This window comes from Agelaius phoeniceus, chromosome 3 (genome assembly GCF_051311805.1).
Source record: "Agelaius phoeniceus isolate bAgePho1 chromosome 3, bAgePho1.hap1, whole genome shotgun sequence".
NCBI lineage: Eukaryota > Metazoa > Chordata > Aves > Passeriformes > Icteridae > Agelaius > Agelaius phoeniceus.
Window position 1 is genome coordinate 4,689,891 of NC_135267.1, and position 19,440 is coordinate 4,709,330.

At 42.3% G+C, this 19,440-nt stretch overlaps 1 protein-coding gene across 1 annotated transcript in view; it reads left to right on the forward strand.

Annotated features, from left to right (window-relative positions):
• The first annotated feature begins 310 nt into the window (after positions 1-310).
• The window catches only part of PKHD1 (PKHD1 ciliary IPT domain containing fibrocystin/polyductin), a 237,640-nt gene continuing 218,510 nt past the window's right edge, over positions 311-19,440 (forward strand). The window contains exons 1-17 of the mRNA XM_054630011.2: positions 311-362; positions 1,450-1,527; positions 2,467-2,611; positions 4,025-4,124; positions 6,206-6,263; positions 7,101-7,179; positions 9,366-9,440; positions 10,119-10,183; positions 10,808-10,847; positions 11,657-11,727; positions 13,049-13,150; positions 14,464-14,559; positions 15,655-15,790; positions 16,627-16,741; positions 17,573-17,848; positions 18,323-18,409; positions 19,017-19,110. Of these exons, the coding sequence (XP_054485986.2) occupies positions 311-362; positions 1,450-1,527; positions 2,467-2,611; positions 4,025-4,124; positions 6,206-6,263; positions 7,101-7,179; positions 9,366-9,440; positions 10,119-10,183; positions 10,808-10,847; positions 11,657-11,727; positions 13,049-13,150; positions 14,464-14,559; positions 15,655-15,790; positions 16,627-16,741; positions 17,573-17,848; positions 18,323-18,409; positions 19,017-19,110 (1,669 nt within the window). The remainder of the gene's footprint in view (positions 363-1,449; positions 1,528-2,466; positions 2,612-4,024; positions 4,125-6,205; positions 6,264-7,100; positions 7,180-9,365; positions 9,441-10,118; positions 10,184-10,807; positions 10,848-11,656; positions 11,728-13,048; positions 13,151-14,463; positions 14,560-15,654; positions 15,791-16,626; positions 16,742-17,572; positions 17,849-18,322; positions 18,410-19,016; positions 19,111-19,440) is intronic.

The following is a 19,440-nucleotide window of genomic DNA, read 5'->3' on the forward strand; positions in this document are numbered from 1 at the left end:
TTAAAAATGTGGCTAAATTCATGCACCCATACTTTTCCATACTGAGGGTGAAGGCAGGAGAAGTTGTCAGTCTGTCTTTAAATGTTAGAACAGCTCCTGACATGGACTTTATAAAGGAAATGTGTGATATCTCTGGCTATGATAGTAAGACCTGGTCTGTAACTCAAATGTTTATATTCTTAAATTATTAGAGGAGTTCACAGCTATTGCTCCCAGTGAGAAGAAAGAATATAGATTTTTTTTAAATATTTTAAGTTACAGGGAAGGTCCTGGAGCCAGACTCTTGTGAATTCCTCATCCAATGTTCAAGATGAACCTTTGGAGAACATTCCTGATGAGTGCTGTGCTGATATTCTTGGCAGGTGGGTGATGGAGAGGTGTTGTCTCCAACCACACCTGCAAAATCCAGTGGGGATTGGACACAGACTGCCTGTGAGTCGTGGAGAAGAACCTCTAAAAGTTGTTGAAAACTATGGGATATTGACTGTAGCACATTGGACACTGTACACCCTTATTGATTTTCCATGGCATTGTTTCCATACCCATAGAGGAGATTTCTGGATTAATTTTTAATTCTCTGTATTCTACCTGAGTTCATATCATACCTATTGTTTTTTGTTTACTTGATGATAAATATGTCACTCTCTGCGTGTTGATATTAAGGGTTCATGATGCAAAAGTGTCCAGTATTTGGCTTTGATGGTCAATACTGATGTTTGATCAGATTGCATCCAAATATGGCTAAGAAGCTGGAAATCTCCTAAAATGTTAATCAGGAAAGTTGATATCATTATAAAATGACTTCTGGAAAATTCTGGTCAGTGGCTGCATAAAAGGAAGCCTGGTTCATCTCTGAGCTTCAGAGAATGAGGGTACCCAAAACAAATCCTAAATTATCTGAGGAATTTGGTGTCTTTATGAAAAACATGGCATAGCATGTTAGAGGTGATTAACATCATGAAGCAGGAGCTCTTTTCCAGGCTTGAATGTCTTTCCTAAGGACTTCAAAAGGAAATAGGTGGACAGGCTGTCTGGGAGCCAGAAAAGAATATATTCTGTAGGCACCCTTAATTTTGGCAGGGTGCACAGAAGTCAGCCAACACATTTCTTTGAGAGATGAAGGAATAAAAATGATGTTTATCATCTTTTATCATCTGAGGATGACAGGAGGCTCGGGCTGTAGCTTGGTTCACCAAGCCCTAAAGGCATCAACACCTCCCTGAGGGCAGCTGTAAACAGGGGAGAATGGTGGGGGAAAAGGATGGGAAACAGGATTAATTTGGATGGTGCTTGAGAAAGACAAATGGGATGCAGGGTGGGATCACAGGAAGGCAGCTCTCAAGTCACTGTGTCTCATCCTGAATAATTTTTTCAAAATGTTTGCATTTCCCTTCAGCTTGATGGAGCTGGCTTTTTTTTTTGTTTGTTTTTTTTTTTTTCTTTTTGCAGGGACAGCCTCAGGATCACTTGTGAAGCCCCAGGAGGGCAGCATTGCTGGGGGAACATGGGTTACCATCACCCTGGATGGTGAGCTTCAAATTCTTATGAAGTGTGTGTTGAAATAGAAAGGATTGAAAGGGATCTTTAAAATCATCTTGTTCCACCCCCCTGCCATGGGCAGGGACACCTTACACTAGCCCAGGTTGCTCCAAGCCCTGTCCAACCTGATCTTGAACACTTCCAGGGATGTAAAAATAACAGATAATCAGCTCCCTTCTGAGGTTTGTGGTTGGAGTGACAAATCCTACCCAACAGAGCCATAGGCTACAACACTCATAGCATGAAATCAGCTTGAAATGATGACTTTATAAGCTATTGCCGAAGGTTTATTTCTAAGCAACAAAAGTCAAAATGTTCACTTTATTTTTTTTTTTCAGATGTAGGGCTAGAAATTTCTTTACTGCTCCTGCCCTTTTATTGAAGAAAAGCTAAAAATCTGCCCTGTTCATATGGCCTGTGATGCTGGAGCATTTTAAAACTCTTATGATAAAATGAGATCTTAGTAAAAATTTCAGAAAATTATATGTCATGTCCATTTTGGCCCCAAACCAACTGTACAAACACTGATTTTCCACAGTGAAGAATATTTATTAATTGTGAAGAGAGCTGGTTTCTGAATCAGCTGTGCATGGTCATTAGCTGGCACAGGCTGCCCAGTGCAGGGGTAGAGTAACCAGGGGGATTTAAAAATGTGTGGAAATGGACTTGGGAACGTGGTTTTAACCCTTCCAATCCTTTCCCCATGTCCCTGAAGGGAAAGTGAGTGAGTGGCTGTGTGGGGCTGAGTTGACAGCTGGGGTTAAACCACCACAACATGAAATGACACAAGCAGGGTTTTAAAAAGCCTGATCGAGGGCTCTAAACCTTATTCCTAGAGAAGCTGGGTTATACCTCCAAAAATGCTCATTGTGTGACTGGGAGTGATCCTGTCCTCACAGAGCCCTTCTGATTGATTTTATTTCTTAGGCTCAGCATCCCACCAGGTAGAATCTGTCTCTCCAGCCAGTGCATCCCAGCTGGAGGTGTCCCTGGTGCACCCAGACCTGCCCAGGCTGCCGTGTGATGTCTCTCCTCTGTATTTGGACGTGCCCACCATAAGGTGCAGAACAAGGTATGATCCATAGCTACACTGTGGGTGAGACCTTGCCCTTTGTCAAACAAGATCCTCATTTTCCTTCTGTGTCTGCACAAGAAGTTTGGGAGTTGAAAGAATTCCTATGGTGCTGGAATCTGAAATTTAGGGAATTCTCAGAATTTTGGGCCTATAAGTCAAAGTTTAGAATGAAACACAAGGATTTGATATGAAGCTTTGGAAATGTCTTTCAAATTTAGGTATTAGAAGTAAGAATGTGGATTTATAGTTTAAAAGAGAGATATGTTAAGTTAGAAGAAAGTTTAGAGTTTTAGAGTATTGTACTGTAGGTTTGTGTACTATAACAGGATTGACTAATAAAACTTACACTGTAGTATGAGTCTATAAGACAAAATATTTAAGGATTGGGTAAAAAGTATAAATATCCTTGTTGGTAGTGTTTTATTGGTTAATAAATTTTTAAGAGGTCTTGTGACCTTCTGAGCCATGTGGTGAAGAGGTGAGTTGAACTCACCTTTCTTGCTTATGTAGAAGATAAGAAAAATAAATCACATTATTTAAACCAACTCAGAAATCCTTAAATTCAAAATTCCTTCATAAATCCTCACGCTGTGGCCTCACTGAGCACCTGCTAACCTGGGTTGATTGATTTTTGTTGTAAATTCATGAAACACAAGGAGACCTTGAGGGTCGCAGTGAGGATTCTTGGGCAGTCCAGGCTCAGACTTGCAGAGGTTTGTAGACATCCAGTTCTCAGATGCAAAACTCCCCAGGAAATCTTGGAGGAGACTCTACCAGCTTTTGGTGTCCTTGACCTGTCCAAGGTGATAGAGAGAGGTTATGAATAGAAGAGGAAATAAATATGGTTCCAAGCACCAACTGGGCAGTTTGGCTTGCCTGCTTTCTATCCTGTCATAGCTTTAACACAGGTGGTTGGACTGGAGACGGGGGTGTCTGAAGAGGGACCTAAGGGGAATCTTCCATATTTTGCTGCTATGATTTGGCTGGGAGTTAATTCTGCTGGGTGCTGTGCTGGGAAACTGTGAAACAAGGATGCAGCATTAATTTATGGACCAGGATCAAGATGCCCTGCAGATCAGGGATTACTTTTATTACTAATGAATAACAATTATTTTTTGTGCATGCCTAATGAGAATGCTTGTGTTTTGCATTAACAATAATTTAGGTGGAGTGCCAATGCAGTCTTGTCACCTTCTGCTCTTAGCTGTGATTTCTTACTGTGCTTCCACATTTCTTTTAAATTGTTATTTTAAAGTTTGGCTTCATATGTGTGAAGTCTGGGCTGACAGTGTAAAGCTCCTTTGCTCTATGAAAGTCTCAGTGGACTTGATGTGAATGGAGACACTGTAAAGGACTTGCCTCCTAAACACAATTTGTATAAAAATAAAATACACATTTTCTTCCACCTAGGTCTTCACCCCAGGAGGGTTTGTACTATGTGGAGGTGATCTTTAAAGGACACGTGATTAACAACCTGACTGGGGTGCAGAAAGAGAACTATTCTTTCAAGGTAATCACCAAGCAAGTGCAGAAGTGAGGATAAAGAATTCAAGGTATTGAAGGGAGTGAAGCTTCAACATTGTGTCACAGGAAATACATTGAAATGGATGGAATCGTGGAATGGTTTGGATTGGAAGGGACCTCTAAGACCATTCAATTCCCACCCTAAGCTAAAGAAAGATGGGGAGAGACTTTTTTGCAAGGGCATATTAGAGACAGAACCGGGGGGATGATTTCAACCTGAAAGACAGTGGGCTTAGATTGGATGTTTGCAAAAAACTCTTTAATGGGAAGCCCTGGCAAAGGTTGCCAAGAGAAGCTGTGGCTGCTCCACCCCTGGAAGTGCTCCAGGCCAGGCTGGACAGGGCTTGGAGCAACCTGGGACAGTGGAAGGTGTCTTCCTTGAGAAAGTCTTTAAGGTCCCTTCCAACCCAAACCATCCTGGGATTCTGTGATCTCTTGCAGAGCAGAATCCTTAACCATGACTGTGTGCTTTGGGATGAGGCCTGGTGTTTTTGAAAGTCACATCCCACCTCTGTGTTAATTTTGAGCAAAAAACCCAGCACTTTCAGTAAATTGCATATTAAAGCTGAAGAGTCATTGGGTGGTTCAGCTAGCTTAGAGAGCTGATGAAAAATCACCAGGGGATGCTGTTAATGAGGCACATTCCAAGCTAAATAAACCACAATGTGTCTCTTTGTTTTGGGGCTGGGCCCTGGGAGCTACATGTATTAAAATTAATTTTGCCTCTGCATTAGATTGGAAAAGCTGCTGCAGGCACCAACAACTCTGAGCAGCTCACAAGACTCTGTCAGCCAGTGGCCCCAGTTTCATGCTGTTTTTGGCTTCTTCCTCCACATCTCCTGCAGCCTGGAGTATGGTGTGATGGTGCCTTTGCTCCCCAGAAGTGGCCATTGCTGGTGGAAATTTGTGGCTGCTCATTAATTTTTAACATGACCAGGAGTAGCAGGGAAGGGAAAGGCTGAGCTCTGAAAGGGAATGGGCTTCAAGGAAAAGTTAGGAAAAAAACTGATATATGCAATGGTGCCTTTGAATTAATGCAAAAAAAATTACCTTTTTGATATTTATTGGGCAGTGAGCAGCATCGGTAAATGCCAATGAGGTCTTGAGGGGGATCATAAGGAGGTGGGGAAGATGAACATGTCCAAAAAGGGTGGGGAAGGATCTGGAGCACAAATCTGATGAGGAGCAGCTCAGGGAGCTGGGGGGGCTCAGCCTGGAGAAAAGGGGGGTCAGGGAGGACCTTCTCACTCTCCACAACTCCTTGACAGGAGGATGCAGCCAGGTGTGAGTTGGCCTCTTCTCCCAGGTTACAAGATACAGGATGAGAAAATTACCTCAAGTTGCACCAGGGGAGGTTTAGGTTGAATATTGGGGAAAATTTCTTCCCCAAAAGATTGTCAAACCCCAGGGAAGTGGTGGATCACCAGCCCTGGAGGGATTGAAAAACCATGCAGATGTGCCATTTGGGGATATGTTTTACTGGATTTAGCAGTGTTGGATTAATGGTTGGACCTGATGATTTCCAAGGTTTTTTCCTCAGAGGCAAAGGTGGTCCTTTCCCCAAAAAATCTCTGTTGTTTTGCTGTAAGATGGGCCAAGACAAAGCCTTTGCTCCACTGCTTTAGGTACCCAACAAACTTGCCAAAGAGTGGCTGAAGTATTTCACATCTATGATGATGGAATTGTTTTAAAGGATATACTATTGGGAAGAAAAATGGTGTCACCATTCCAGATAAAATGCAGGTTTTAACTTCAGCTAAAGCATGTCTTAGAAATTTGATATTGTATTAAACTGTGTCTTCTGACATTGGATCAAGCCAGGATGGGCAATTTGGGCACAAAAGATGATGTAAAAATATCACTAATCCAGACTGTGAATGGAGAAGGGGTAAGGAGGGAATAATTCTCCTTACTCCTTTCTCAGAGCAGCAATCTGCTACAAAGATCAAATGTGGAGTGTGAGTTTCTGAAATGCAGCTGCTGGCTGGGTTGTGAGCAATGCACCATCAGGTGGGGTTGGACTGCTGCAGAAATAGCTGACAATTCACTGCAAATTTCTCTTTGCAGTTCTCAGCTGAGCAGACACCTGTGGTTTACCAAATTAATCCATCATCTGGCACCCCAGGTATGGGACCTTTCTTTAATCTGTACTGCCATACAGACCTTTTGCTTATTGGGGTTTTAGATCAGGCTTTAAAGTTACATGAGAAGTCATTCGCTGATTTTTGTCTGAAAAATTAAACGGAATATGGCAGATTTTTTCCCCCCTTATTTCTATTATTTCTGTATTTCCAGGTTTCTTTAGATAAAATTGAAAGTTTGATCCTCAAAGTCAAGAATAATCAAAAGATTTTGGTCTCTCAAGAGTTCAGACAGTCCACATGGATGATTGTGTCACACAGATGTGCCTCAATATAAATCAATGCCTAATTTCTAATTGTTTTCAGGTGTAGTTCAGCTCTAGCTTCTTAGGGTGTCAGTATGGTGGTTTCTATGTATTAGCTGGATGGATATTTCACCTCCCAGTGTGAATGAAAAGCAGGAGAATAATCTGGTCACAGATATGCCAAGATCCTTCTTTAGACCTTCACCCTGTCGGATGTACAGATGATGTAATTTTGGTTGTCTCATGAGGTTCTACAGTAGAATTGGGTTAGAAAGTGGGGTTTAGCTAACAAAAGAGGTGAGGAAAAATTGTGAGCTCGGTGCAAATACAGATATGCAAAAAAATGTGGGTTTTTTGGGTGGGAAACAAAGACGTGCTTTGAGAAAAGTGAATTAAGTGCAAAATCATCTTGGGCCACGGTAAAAGCTGAGAGTACATTCAGTGCAGGAACCTCTGCAAAATCTATAAAGACCATTAATTCCTTTTGTTCCATTAATTTCCTTTTGCTCAGAAAATCTGCAAATAAGTTCTCTGCTTTTAAAAGACTCTCTTCAATTTCCATTTCCTCTTAAACAGGAAATTTAATACAGATTCATGGGAAGACAATTGCTGGCAGATATGAGACCCTGGACTTCAACATGGATTATATTGATGGGTAATTATGAACACTCAGCTATCTGCTGCAGTCCCTGTAAATTGGCATTTCTTCCATCAGCCTCCTCGACAGCAATAAATTGCAACCAGTTGGCCCAGAATTGCCATTTACTTCCTTTGTGGTTTATTGCAGCTCATGAGTTGGGCTCCAGCAAACTTTGTTAATCTAATTGCAACTGGTCCATTAAGCTGGTTGGTTTGTTTACTGGCAGCACAGTCAATCACAGCTCAGTGTGAATTGTACTGTAATTGCAGCTGGCTGCTGTAGATTTTATTTTGGCTAGCAAATTAAAATTTAACTAATTAAAATAATGTCAGAGTTGAAAAGTTAAATAAATTTTCCCCTTTCCATTTGCATTTTTTTAAAGAAAAAACTGGATTAGTTTGAAGCAGATGCTCTGATGAACCAGAAGACTGAAGAGAAGTATTTTGAGACAAAAAGCTTTGTTGTTCACTGCTTTAAACACTCTGTAGTTGTTTTCTTGTTCTCAGAGGTTTGAGATTTTTTTTTTAATGTTGCTTCTGTGGTTACATGGAACAGAGAAAAGCAGCTAGGTTTAAAAAAACCCTCGTTTTAGGACAGCAGCTCCTTTAAACACAGTAAATCCAAAATGAACATCAACATTGTCCTGCTGTGTGTCATATGTATTTCCATATGTATGGATATGTTACCAAATGTTAATGTATGATTTCTGTGCCAGTGGCAGTGAAGAATTCAGCTCAGGTAAGTATTTTAAAGATAAACTATTAATCCACAGTTACTCTGCTGGCAGTTTAAGGATCATTTCAGGAGCCAGGAAAGGTGTGTATTCTCAGTAGTTAGAAATTTTAATTAAAGCATCAGATATTTAACACTGACATACTTTTTAATGACTTCTCAAACTGATTGGAAATGTCCCTTGCTAAGTGATTAAACTCTCTGCTGGCATGCAGGAAAGTCCAGTGCAGATTCCTGCCATGCCATCTCTACACTGTGCACATCAGCAGCCTTTGTTTGGGATCAATTATTGTTTTACCTGCCTCTGGTGGAGCCCTGGGAGCTTTGAGAGGGAAGAAAGGCTGCTCTGTCTGAGCACAGGCTGGATGTGCCTGCCGTGCTCTGCTGCCAGTTTACTCATTTACAGCTCAGCCTCACCAAAAGGAAATGGCCTCAAAATCCCAGCATACCAGACAGGTTCCCTTTGTAGCTTCACATGAATAATTTGCCCATTTTTGGTGTGTTAGGAAATAGGTACCAGGTGGGGACTTGGACTTGACCAGAGCAGTCTGCCACTCAGTCACGCTGATTCAGGATTTGGAGCAAAATAAAGGGAATGGTTTTTATGCTTCCAAGCGTGTTCTGCACTTTTTCCCATGCTTTGTATGGGATGCACTGGTCCAGTGATGCTGAACAAACATTTGGCAGCACTGATATTTTTTTAGTCTTCCTTAAAAGGAAAGGTTCTCAATATCAGCCATCTGTACTAATAAAAGCAAACTCTTTTAAGAAAACCTCATAAAACTGCATTCTGAAACATAGGCAACAGAAAACTGCATTGTGAGGGGTGGGTCATCACAAAGTGTTTGCATTACAGGTTTTAATTACCTATTTCCTTTAATTGGCTGTTAACTCTCAAAGAATCATTGCCAGCCTTTGCTTACTCTTCTAATTGCTCTGAATTTATTCCTCCCACCTTCTTCCTCCTCTCCAATGGAAGTTGTCCCATACAGATTCTTTAAGGAGCAGATATTTAAATTTTTATTAGGAGCTTGGGTGATTTCTGCTGGAAGTTGTTTGCAGTGTTTTTCCTCAATGAAATAAAGAAATGTCTGAGCTATATTTTGATTGTACTTGCTGTAGGTGGTGCTGCCTGCTGGTTTGGAAGGTGTGGGTGGGTATTGTCCTCCTGGAGTTCAGCCTTGCCCTCAGGGAGGAGGGATTGGATCATTCAGAGCTGGCATGAGGCGTCTCCAAGAGGGCCCTGCTGCACTCTCACAGAGCTGCAGCCCCCACAGTAATTGAGGAATGCACTTTGCAAACGCAGAGATGAGAGATTAGGGCATGTCCCATTTTCTAGAAGGTTAATAAATGTTAGATACAAGTGTAAGAAAATTCCTGTCCCTTGGGAAAATGCTGGCTGCTGATTTTAACAGGATCAGGTTTTTGTCTGCATCACATGATATCTTTCCTGTTTATTTTTTGCCCAGGCCAGCTGTTCTTACATCAGAAGGAGATGGATGGACCAGTCTCTGCTCTTTTGCTGACAGGAGAGCTGGAACCACGTCAGTTCTGGTTTACTTTGGGTTTGTGTTGGTGCAAGGGTTCAGCACAGCTTGTGCACAAAAACATTTGTGGCTTTTGGAGAAACTCTTCTGCTTGGGCTTAAAGTGGAGACAGACCTTGGGGAGTTATGGTCTGTGATGGGTGGGTGAGGGCTGCTGGCTTTCTGCAGCTTCAAATGCTTAAACATAAATATGAGTTAATGGTGGGAATTGTGTTGTTCCATGACTCCAGAGGGTTGATATAGTGCCAGCATATCTGTTTTAGTTGCTACCTGCTCATTCTCACAGTTTAGGAACCTGCAGAGGAGCGAGAAAAGGGGAAACATTTTTGTCTTTCTATTCACCCTCCCCTTGTGCCTCCACTTGTCCCTGCTCAGTTTTTATTTCAAGGGAGGGTTCTGAAGGCCACCAACAGCATCAGCTTCTAGAAATAGGTGTAAAGGAGCCAAGCTGGAGCACTGCTGCTGGAAGACATCCTCCTAAGCTGCTGAACTCTTGATCTTTAGTGGGAAGAACTTGTTCCTCTCCCATCTCACCTGCTTCACTCCCATGTTTCTAAAGACAGCAAACCATGACTATCTTGGGTGTATAAGCCCCCATCTTCTATTGATTACTTGATTTACTATATTTTGCTTTTTTTTTGCCCCCAAGGCTCAGTGAAGTCCCTTCTCTCCACAGTTACCCTGTTCAGGTGAAGGATGGACTGGGGACCCTGCAGTGCCGGGTGGAAGGGAATCACATAGGTTGGTAAAAAGGGGTAAAATCGTGGGTTTCTGTCATTCCTGAAACTCCAGAGGATGCAGGGGGGAGGGTGTCTGTCATGAGTTTCTGTTCTGTTTCCAAACTGGAATGTGGCTCAGGGCTGAGTCCATAAAAGCTGCTTCAGATCAGGGCTTGCAGCACAGCCCCTGCCTTGGTTTGTGTCCTCTGCACAGCCTGGGAGGACATGAAGGGAAACCATGATGTGATGTGGGCATTGCTGACAGCCAGCAGTGGGATTTGGGGACCTTGCTGAGTTTCCTACTTTAATCCTTCTTGTCTGTGATGTCCCTCCCCTTTAGTGCTTTATTAGAGGAATAAATTGGGTGTTCCCTTCTAGTCACAGTCTCCAGTAGCAGGTGGGATCCCTTTCATTTTTCCACAGTTCCAAGCACCCTGAAGAAGCTTCTAATTTCTTGTGGAGGCTTTGAGCTCCAGCCTTCCTGTTTGGGAAGGATATTGTGAGTTAAATATATAAAATAGATTTTCCTTCCTGTTGTAAGGAAAGTACAAGGAAGGGAGAACTGGGCCCAGAGAACCTGGACAATGTTTGGTAGGATTTACTTCATACTTCTGCCTGAAAGCTTTGTCACTTTTCTCTCCTCCAGGGTCCCACAACGTCAGCTTCTCAGTGTTTAACAAAGGAAAGTGAGTAAAAGAATCTTTTCTCTCTATTCCCCTGGTTCTGCATGGGAATAGAGCTGCATTTCAGTCCAGGATGAGTGAATTATGCTTTTACCTTATCATGTGTTTCATTGCTCAGAAATAAGGTTTGTTATCTTGAGGAGATGATTGCCAGATTTGGAATGACATGGGAGAATGTTTCTCCCCAAAGTATTTCCACTTTTGGGTTTTATACTTTACCTTCAGTGACCAAAACATGAGATACTTTATCTTGGACAAGGGGGAATGGCTGAAGTCCGATGGATTAAGATTGGATATTAGGGAGAAATTCTTCCCTCTGAGGGTGGTGAGGCCCTGGCACAGGGTGCCCAGAGAAGCTGTGGCTGCCCCTGGATCCCTGGGAGTGTCCAAGGCCAGGTTGGATGGGGATTGGAGCACCCTGGGCTAGTGGAAGGTGTCCCTGCCCATGGCAGGGGGTGGCACTGGATGTTCTTTAACATCCTTTCCCACCCAAACCATTCTGTGATCTGTTAAATCTAGCTGCACTAAAACCTTTCACCTTGCTTTTAACTATTCATCCACATGGGAAAGATTTTAACCATAAAAGGAGGTGAAAACAGGTTCTGACTGTGTCAAAACATACTTTACAATGTGCTAGTACTTCTAATAAAGTGTTTAAACCATTTAATGGGGTCTCATGAATCAATGTGCTGGTGAAAGGAGTTGGAGCTTGCAGAAATGTTCCACTGTTCCTCTGGAACGTCCAACCCTGCCAAATGAAGGTTTGCTTTTATTTGCATGACCCAGGATCTCAGGCATTTTCTCTCTTGCAGGTCAGCAGTGCACAAAGGTGCTTGGCTCATCAGTGCCAAACAGGAGCTTTTCCTGTACCAGACTCATCCAGGTACTCACTGATCCACCTCACTGGCACTGTCCTCCCTCAGTCCCAGCGTGATCTAGGAAAACACCTCTCACTGTTGCTTTTCCCAGGGATCTAATCCTGTTTTGTCCTCATTTTGGTGTTCCACTCCTCTGGTATGGGCTTTATAAGCAAAAAGCAACCAGATTTATTTGTGTTGTTCCTTGTCCTGTCAGATCAGTTACAGAGTTGAGGTGTTGCCCATAGGGAAACTTTTCCCCCTTAAATCACTCTGTATTTGATGAGGCTGAAATTTTGGAAATGCAGACCTCAGGATGAGAATTCCTACACTGGCTACAGGGAAGAGGTGATGTTCACCTACTCCAAGAATTGAGTTCTGGGTAAGTGGTGAATAGCAGGGTACTGCACCATTAGTTAAAAAAATTATTTAAGGTACCTTAAAAATAACCTGCACGTGACATTTCAAGCTGTATTGTAGACAACTCTTTGTTAAGAAGGCTAATTTTGTGTCTTTATTTACAATTTAAAGCAGGGTAAAATGAAGTAACCATGCATGAAGTTGGCTGTGGGCAGAGCATGAGCAGAAAGATCTGCTAGATCTGTCCAGATCTGTCCTGGGCTAGTTAGTAGTCAATACTGTAAAATTAGTGTTTAAATACCAGATGAATTAACAAAAAATATGCAGGTAAAGACCAAAATCCCTCATCATCTTCTTATTAGACTTCTTTTTTCCAGAGCTATACAAGTAGAACTGGGTGGTTAAACTCCAATATGAGTGCAAAGTGGGTATTTGTCATCAAAAAGAAAAATAGTTTTCCTGTGGAATGGCACACTTGGAATAGATAAAGTCCTGAAAGGATCTCATGGTCGTGATGTGGACACTCAGATATTCTGCTCCATCCATTTGTCCCTGAAGTCTGAGGGATTATTGGAAAGAGTGGTAACATTTAAACCTAAGGACTAAGGACTAAGTTGAGATGTGAGTTAGAGAAGATCGAGAGGATTAAAACAGTTTTAATTCTGCCTTTTTTTTTTTTTTTTTTTCTCCCAGAGATCCTCAATAGCACAGAACAGAGCATTTTGCAAACTGAGCATGACAGATGCAACCCCTGCTAAGTAACAGCCCAAGCATTGCAGTGTCCCCCTTGCCATGTGGCCAAATTATCCATGCTGCTCATCCCTGGTGTCTCCCAGAGGCTGCCAAAAAAGGGATCAGTGAGAAGCTGGTTTCATTCACAGGAGCAGGCTGGAAGCAGTGCAAGTGCACTGCAGGCTTTCCCAGAGACAGGGCTGGGATTAACCCCTGCCAGGCTTGTGCTCAGATCCCTCTTTCCTTCCCCTGCAGAGATTTTCTCCGTGTTCCCAGCCAGAGGGAGCCTGGCAGGGGGCACTGAGCTCACTGTCACTGGGGATTTCTTTGAGGAGCCAGTGCAGGTCACTGCTGCAGGTAAGAGCAGAGCAAATAATGTGAATTTTATTTATTTAAATACAGTTTGGCCCTGATTGCAAAACCCAAGAGGTGTTCAGGGATGCCAGTGTGGGAATTGTAGGACTCACCTTGTCCTCATGCTTGTTTTGCATGGGAGGCATTTACAGAAGTGATACTAAGTAGATGGATAATAAGAACCTTTACCTTTCAACAACTCATCTTTAAAACAATACCCCATAAGTTAATACAGCCCACAAACACAGCTATGAGAAAAGCTTAGAGAAAAATGAGAAAGAAGTTCATGATTACGTATTTCCCTGGTCAGCTGCTATTTGTAAAGAGAATCACAAGAAAACTCTTTTCTTGTAGAGATATCTCCATACATTAACAAGAGAGACTTCTCTCCCTAAAGAAAAACTATTCTAGAAGTAGTAAACTAAAATTTTAGGTTTTGTTTCTTTATATTGTCATTAAGAAAAATGAGGTTGTAGGGGGAGGAGAAATATCCTAAAGGTTTTGTTTTAATTCTTAATACTTCTTCTTTTAGTTATTATTAATGAATTTCTTTTTATACCCTTTTAAAGTTTTAAACCTACTTCACCTTTCTCCTAGTCCTACCTTACAGCAGGAAATGAGTAAATACATCCTAATAAATATACTGGTAATTTACCAACACTAAACCCATCACACTCATTAATACATTAACCAAAAAAAATCTCAAATTAGCAAACCAAAACCACTGCACACCTCCAGGAAGCTCCAGTTATTCTGATTGTGGGCATGAACTGTTCTGCTTGCAGGTAGTACCAGCCCAGGCTTGTGGCAAAATGTTGATGCCTTTTAGGAACAAGCTCAAGCAACCTAAGCTTTAGGAACCTAGGTAAAGGTTCCTAAGCCTTAGGAACACGGTGGATGGGAGGGGATTCTGCCTCTCTGCTCTGGTGAGATCCCACCCAGAACACCACATCCAGGGTCCTCAGCACAGGAAAACCATGGAGCTGTTGGAATGAATCCAGAGGAGGGACCCAAAAATGATCAGAGGGATAGAACACCTCTGCTATAAGGAAAGGCTGAGAGAGATGGGGCTGTTCAGACTGGAGAAAATAAGGGGCTAAAGACCTTGGAGCACTTTCCAGTTCCTAAAGGAGCTCCAATAGAGCAGCCTGGTCTAGTGGAAGGTGACCCTGTCCATGGAAAGCTGCTTGGAACTACATATTTGTAAGGCCCCTTCCCACCCAAACCACTCCACGACTCTGAGATGTGTTTGTGCTGCAGCTCAGCTGTGTCTCCAAGTCTCCCACAGCACTTTTGTCTCCTTTCCCTGCTGGCAGGTGTTCCCTGTAAAGTGAAGCACGTCTCTCCCCAGGAAATCAGATGCACCACTGAGGCTGTTGGTGAGGGCAGGAGACATGGAGCCCCCCAGCCAGGTGAGCTGTTCCTGGAGCTCCAAATAAACAAACACACCCAGAAATGCAGGGCAGAAACCATTTGGTGATGATTGCAATCATGAAACGGGGTTTTCCAAAGCACTGTCTGCTTCAACATCAATTTTGGGGTGGTAGGCAAGGGGGTTACAAGTAATCCAAGGGCTGGAGCACCTCTGCTATGAGGAAAGACTGATGAGAGAGCTGGAGTTATCCAGCCTGGAGAAGAGAAGGCTTCAGGGAGACCTGAGAGCCCCTTCCAGTTCCTAAAGGTTCTCAGAAACATGGGGATGTAAACAACATGGGGATAGACTTTTATTAGTTGCAGGACAGGGGGTGACGATTTTAAATTAAAAGGGGATCTATTTAAATTGTTTCTAAGGAAGGTATTTTTTTACAATGAGGTGGGGGAGGCCATGGCACAGTTTGCCCGGAAGGGTGGTGGATGCTCCATCCCTGGGAACATTCAAGGCCAGTTTGGGTGCAGGTCTGAGCACCCTGTTCTGGTTGGAGATGTCCCTGCTCGTGGCAGGAGGTTGGGCTGGGTAAACTTGAGTGGTCCCTTCCAAACCATTCTGTGATTCTGTAGCCAGGAAAACCAAGGTGAAGAGTTCAGCCCACCACAAGCAGACAGGAGATGGTGGGAGGAAGGTGAGACTGGTGTGCATGGCCCTGGAAAATGAGGGGAAAAAGGCATGGAAAATATTTAGAGGAAGGATGGCTGAACTGGAGTTACTGCAGAGGCTTCTGGGGACACTCCTTGGCTGGAGCATTGCAGTAGGAGATTTTAATGCATAAAATGAGGCTTAACTTTGACTGTGGGTCATCTCAGTGCTTTTTCCTGCAATAGCAGACATGAACAGGTTGGTTGTTGTTCTCTCTGCAGAGTTTTGTTATTTCTGTTGGAAAGTTTCAAGGTAAAACAAATTCCCCATGGCGAGATCTGTGTTCTGCCTTAGACTGCAAACTACCCCACAAACAGAACCAATTTATTATTAAAATTTTCTCTCTGGCCTGCCTCCTACAGCACTGATTCCAGCATGTGCTCTGGGATTTCTGCTGGCTGCTGCTGAGAATACTTTTGTTTCAACTTTCTAGGAAACAGAGGGCTTCTCTTTGAAGTCTGGGATGATGCCTCTGATCTGACAGAAGCAGGTCCTGGATACAGATGGCAGTTTGTACCTAATGCCAGCTCCCCAGTAAGGTTTCTGTCTGGGGCAAAGAAGTCCTTCAGGTACTCAGTGATCTTAAAAAGAGACGAAGCCATGGCAATCACCTTTAGCAGTGTAAGGTGGAGCAAAAACACCTGACAGCTCTTTATAGCAGAGCCTCACTGCACAGCTCCTATAAATCAAAGCAAACCCTTTGCTCCGAGGTCCTTTTGAAGCTTAAAATATGCAGTGAAGTGCTTTATTTTTTCCTCCTTTTGCTTTCCCTCAGTGTTTCTGCTCTACCTGGCCTAGATATGCTGAAATACCACCAAAAAATTGGCTCTGGAAGTAGAAGGAGCTCCAGTTTGAGGCTGTTTTGGGCTGGAGCTCTGGCCAGATGTGGAGGGGCAGATTCTCAGCCAATGTTGGCAGCCAAGATGGAGTTAATACAAATAAATAAATTCCCGAACCGTGTTGGTTCCCATTTCAACTTCTGGTATGATATTGAAAAATTGTGCAAAGTGCATGAATTCTTACATTTTTCTACCACTTCTCTGTTTTTGTTGTTTGATTCTGAGCATTCTGGTTTTGGCTTTTTCTGCATGTTCAGGGTTAAGACTTTGCTTGAGAAGAAATGCACTGAAGTGGCCACCAACAAAATCATACTTGGTTTCATGGAGCTGTTTTTTTCTTTCCTTTTTGAAACTTTTGTAAGGCGTAATTGACATTTAATATGAAATTGGGCCATTTTGAGGTTACTTCAGCTTTGAAATAACAAGGTTTGTTTCGTTAAAATGGTTTAAAGATGTTTTCTTGTTACTCAGTGTATATGTGAAGGTGGGGTGTGGGGAGGTTTGTTGTTTTGGGTTTTTTTTGCTGTACCTCTTTTGTATATTGTGGATGTTCTGTTTTTGCTTAGCTCCAGACTCCGTGGGTTTTTTGTGGCTCCTCAGACCAACAATTACACCTTCTGGATTCAGGCAGATGGTCAGGCCTCTCTCTACTTAAGTTTGTCCCAAGATCCAAATCAGAAGGTATTACTTTTGGTAGAAAAAAATGAGAGAAATGGAAATTAAAAATGATTATGGAAAGGATTTTAATTAAGGTGATAACAAGCGGGAATTTCCCCAGTGTGGATTGGTTTATTATCTTTTATGAATCTATTGCAGAGTCAAAGCTGTGTGATTATTTTTGATATTTTACATCTGCCCTCTCCATTATATAGCTCATAAAAAAAAAAAAAATCACTCTTGGAACCAGAGTAATTGATTGTCTTTTCCAGAATATTTTTTGTTGTTAGTTCAGCACACTTCTGTCTGAACTAAAGCCATGAAAAGTTATTTGGGGAACTATTAACTATTATTAATGCTAGAACAAGCCATAGCAATTATCTTCTTTATGGAATTGAACCTTAAAACAAAGTTTTTTGAGATTCTGGCTTTTTCCTATATTATAGGAAGAAATTTTGTGAGCCATCAACCCATGGCTATCAGTTTCAAACACAAATATGCTGTTTGTTTTTTTATTTTTGCAGCTGTGGCATTGGAGTAAATATTATTTGGGAATGGAGAAATGTTACTAACTGGTTTAATGGCTTCAAACTGAAAGACAGTTGGTTTGTATTGGATATGAGGAATAAATTCTTTGCTGTGAGGGTGGTGAGGCCCTGGCCAAGGTTGCCCAGAGAAGCTGTGGCTGCCCCTGGATCCCTGGAAGTGTCCAAGGCCAGGTTGGACAGGGCTTGGAGCACCTGGGATAGTGGAAGATGTCCCTGCCCATAGCAGGGGGTGGAATGAGATGGTTTTTAATGTTCCTTCCATCCCAAACCATTCTGTGATTCTGTGATTTGGTTGTTCTGCACACAGGTGAGAATTGCCTCTCTCCCTGCTGGCAATTCAGAGTGGTCTGAGAACTGGGTGAAGAACTGGAGTGAACTTTGGCAGCCAAAATCCCAGAAATTTGAGCTAACTGCTGGCTCAAGGTACTACCTGGAAGCACTGCATCATGCCAAGACACCCAGCAAGGGGATGAGAGTTGGAGTCCAGATTCACAACACGTGGCTGGACCCCCATGTGGTGAACAACTACTACACTGAGCGGCACGAAATTCAGGCTCGAGCCTTGCACCTCCCAGAAGTGCAGGTCAGTGCTGCCTGCAGCTGCCTTGGTGGTGCCAGGTGTGAAAAAAAAAAGTGTGTTTCCATCTTGTTTACCAGCTCCTGAGACAGATGATGAGAAGAGCATTGTGAGCTGAAGTTGTCTATGGTTTTTACATACATGAGTGGGTGTGTGTGAGCACTCAGGAATGAGGGAAGTTTTTTCCTAAAGGTTAAACTCCTGCAGGACAGGGGCTTTAAGGACCATTTGCAGCTGCACAAGTCATGTATCCCTTGTTCTCCTGTTAATGTAAGAATCCTTGTCCTTGTAGGACAAGGGCAGTTTATGAGTAGCTGAAGTGACTCTTGGAAGGGATCCCTGGTTCATCACAGATGCTTAAAAAGGCAAAGTGCTGGCTGTAAAATCCTCCCCAGTAGAAGATTCCAGGTTTGAAGTGTATATATGTCATGCAGTTTGCATTTGTTTTCATTTCTTGATTTGCTTCTCTTTTTCTCCCAGATGTTGACTGTGTCTGGTACAGGTTATTTCAGTATCTCCTGGAACAACACACTAAAAATGATCCCCACAAATGCTACAGCTCAACAGGTAGGTGCCATTAAACACACAGAGTCCTCTGCTGGGAATTGGTGAAGCTCTGGTGCTTGATAGAAGTTAAGATTTGGCCCAGAAGCTGAGATAAAGTTAATGTGATGGAGAGGTGATTTTTTTTAAACTGAGAATATCTTACAGTGAGATTGTTTTTCCTTGAGCATTGACTCCCAAGTGTATTCTAAGCTTATCACAACATCCAGATTTCTTGGACTTTCATTGATCCAGATCCTTGGACTTCTTCTCTAATGCCAGATGAGCTCTGGCTCTTGTATGGCTCTGATTTCTTCAACAGCCCTGAGGCTCTTGATTGTGAATTTGTCAACATTAAAGCGACCCTGAGTGATGGCTCCATGGCAGTCATTAGACTGAGGATGTCTCACACCCCTGAAAATGTTTATGTAAACATAAAAGTTTATACTCTGTTGAGATAAATTTTGTTATATTATTATTTAACCTTTTTATTCTCTTAATATTTGATTACCTGCTTGTTAAGAGCTGCTGTGCCACTGATCCCTGGCTGATGAAAAATGAAGTATGTGTTGAAGTCTCTGCTGAAATGATTGTAACTGACTGCTTTCTACTTTCTTAATTTATTTTAAAGGTGCAAGCAGCAATAGAAGAACTCCTTTCAGTAGGATGTGAAACTGAACCAACTTCTGCTAAAATCCTCTTTCACTGTGGCTTTGAGAAAGAAGGTAGGGAGCTTCCTTGGCAAATAAGCAGTATTTATTGTGAGAATGGATCTACTTTTATGACATAAGTGTTCTTGAAACTTTTACTGGTAGGAAATTTACACTTTTAATGGGTATAAGTACATATTCATGTTTATCATCTATTTGTTGTGTGTACGCATTAAAAACAATATGATCAATATAATAATCACAGTGATCAATATAATAATTGTAAGATATCCAGAGTTGGAAGAGAAGCACAAGAATCATCAAATCCAACTCCTGGGTATGTACAGGACAACCCCAAGAATTTGTGTCTGAGAGTGTTGTACAAACACTTCTTGAACTCTGGCA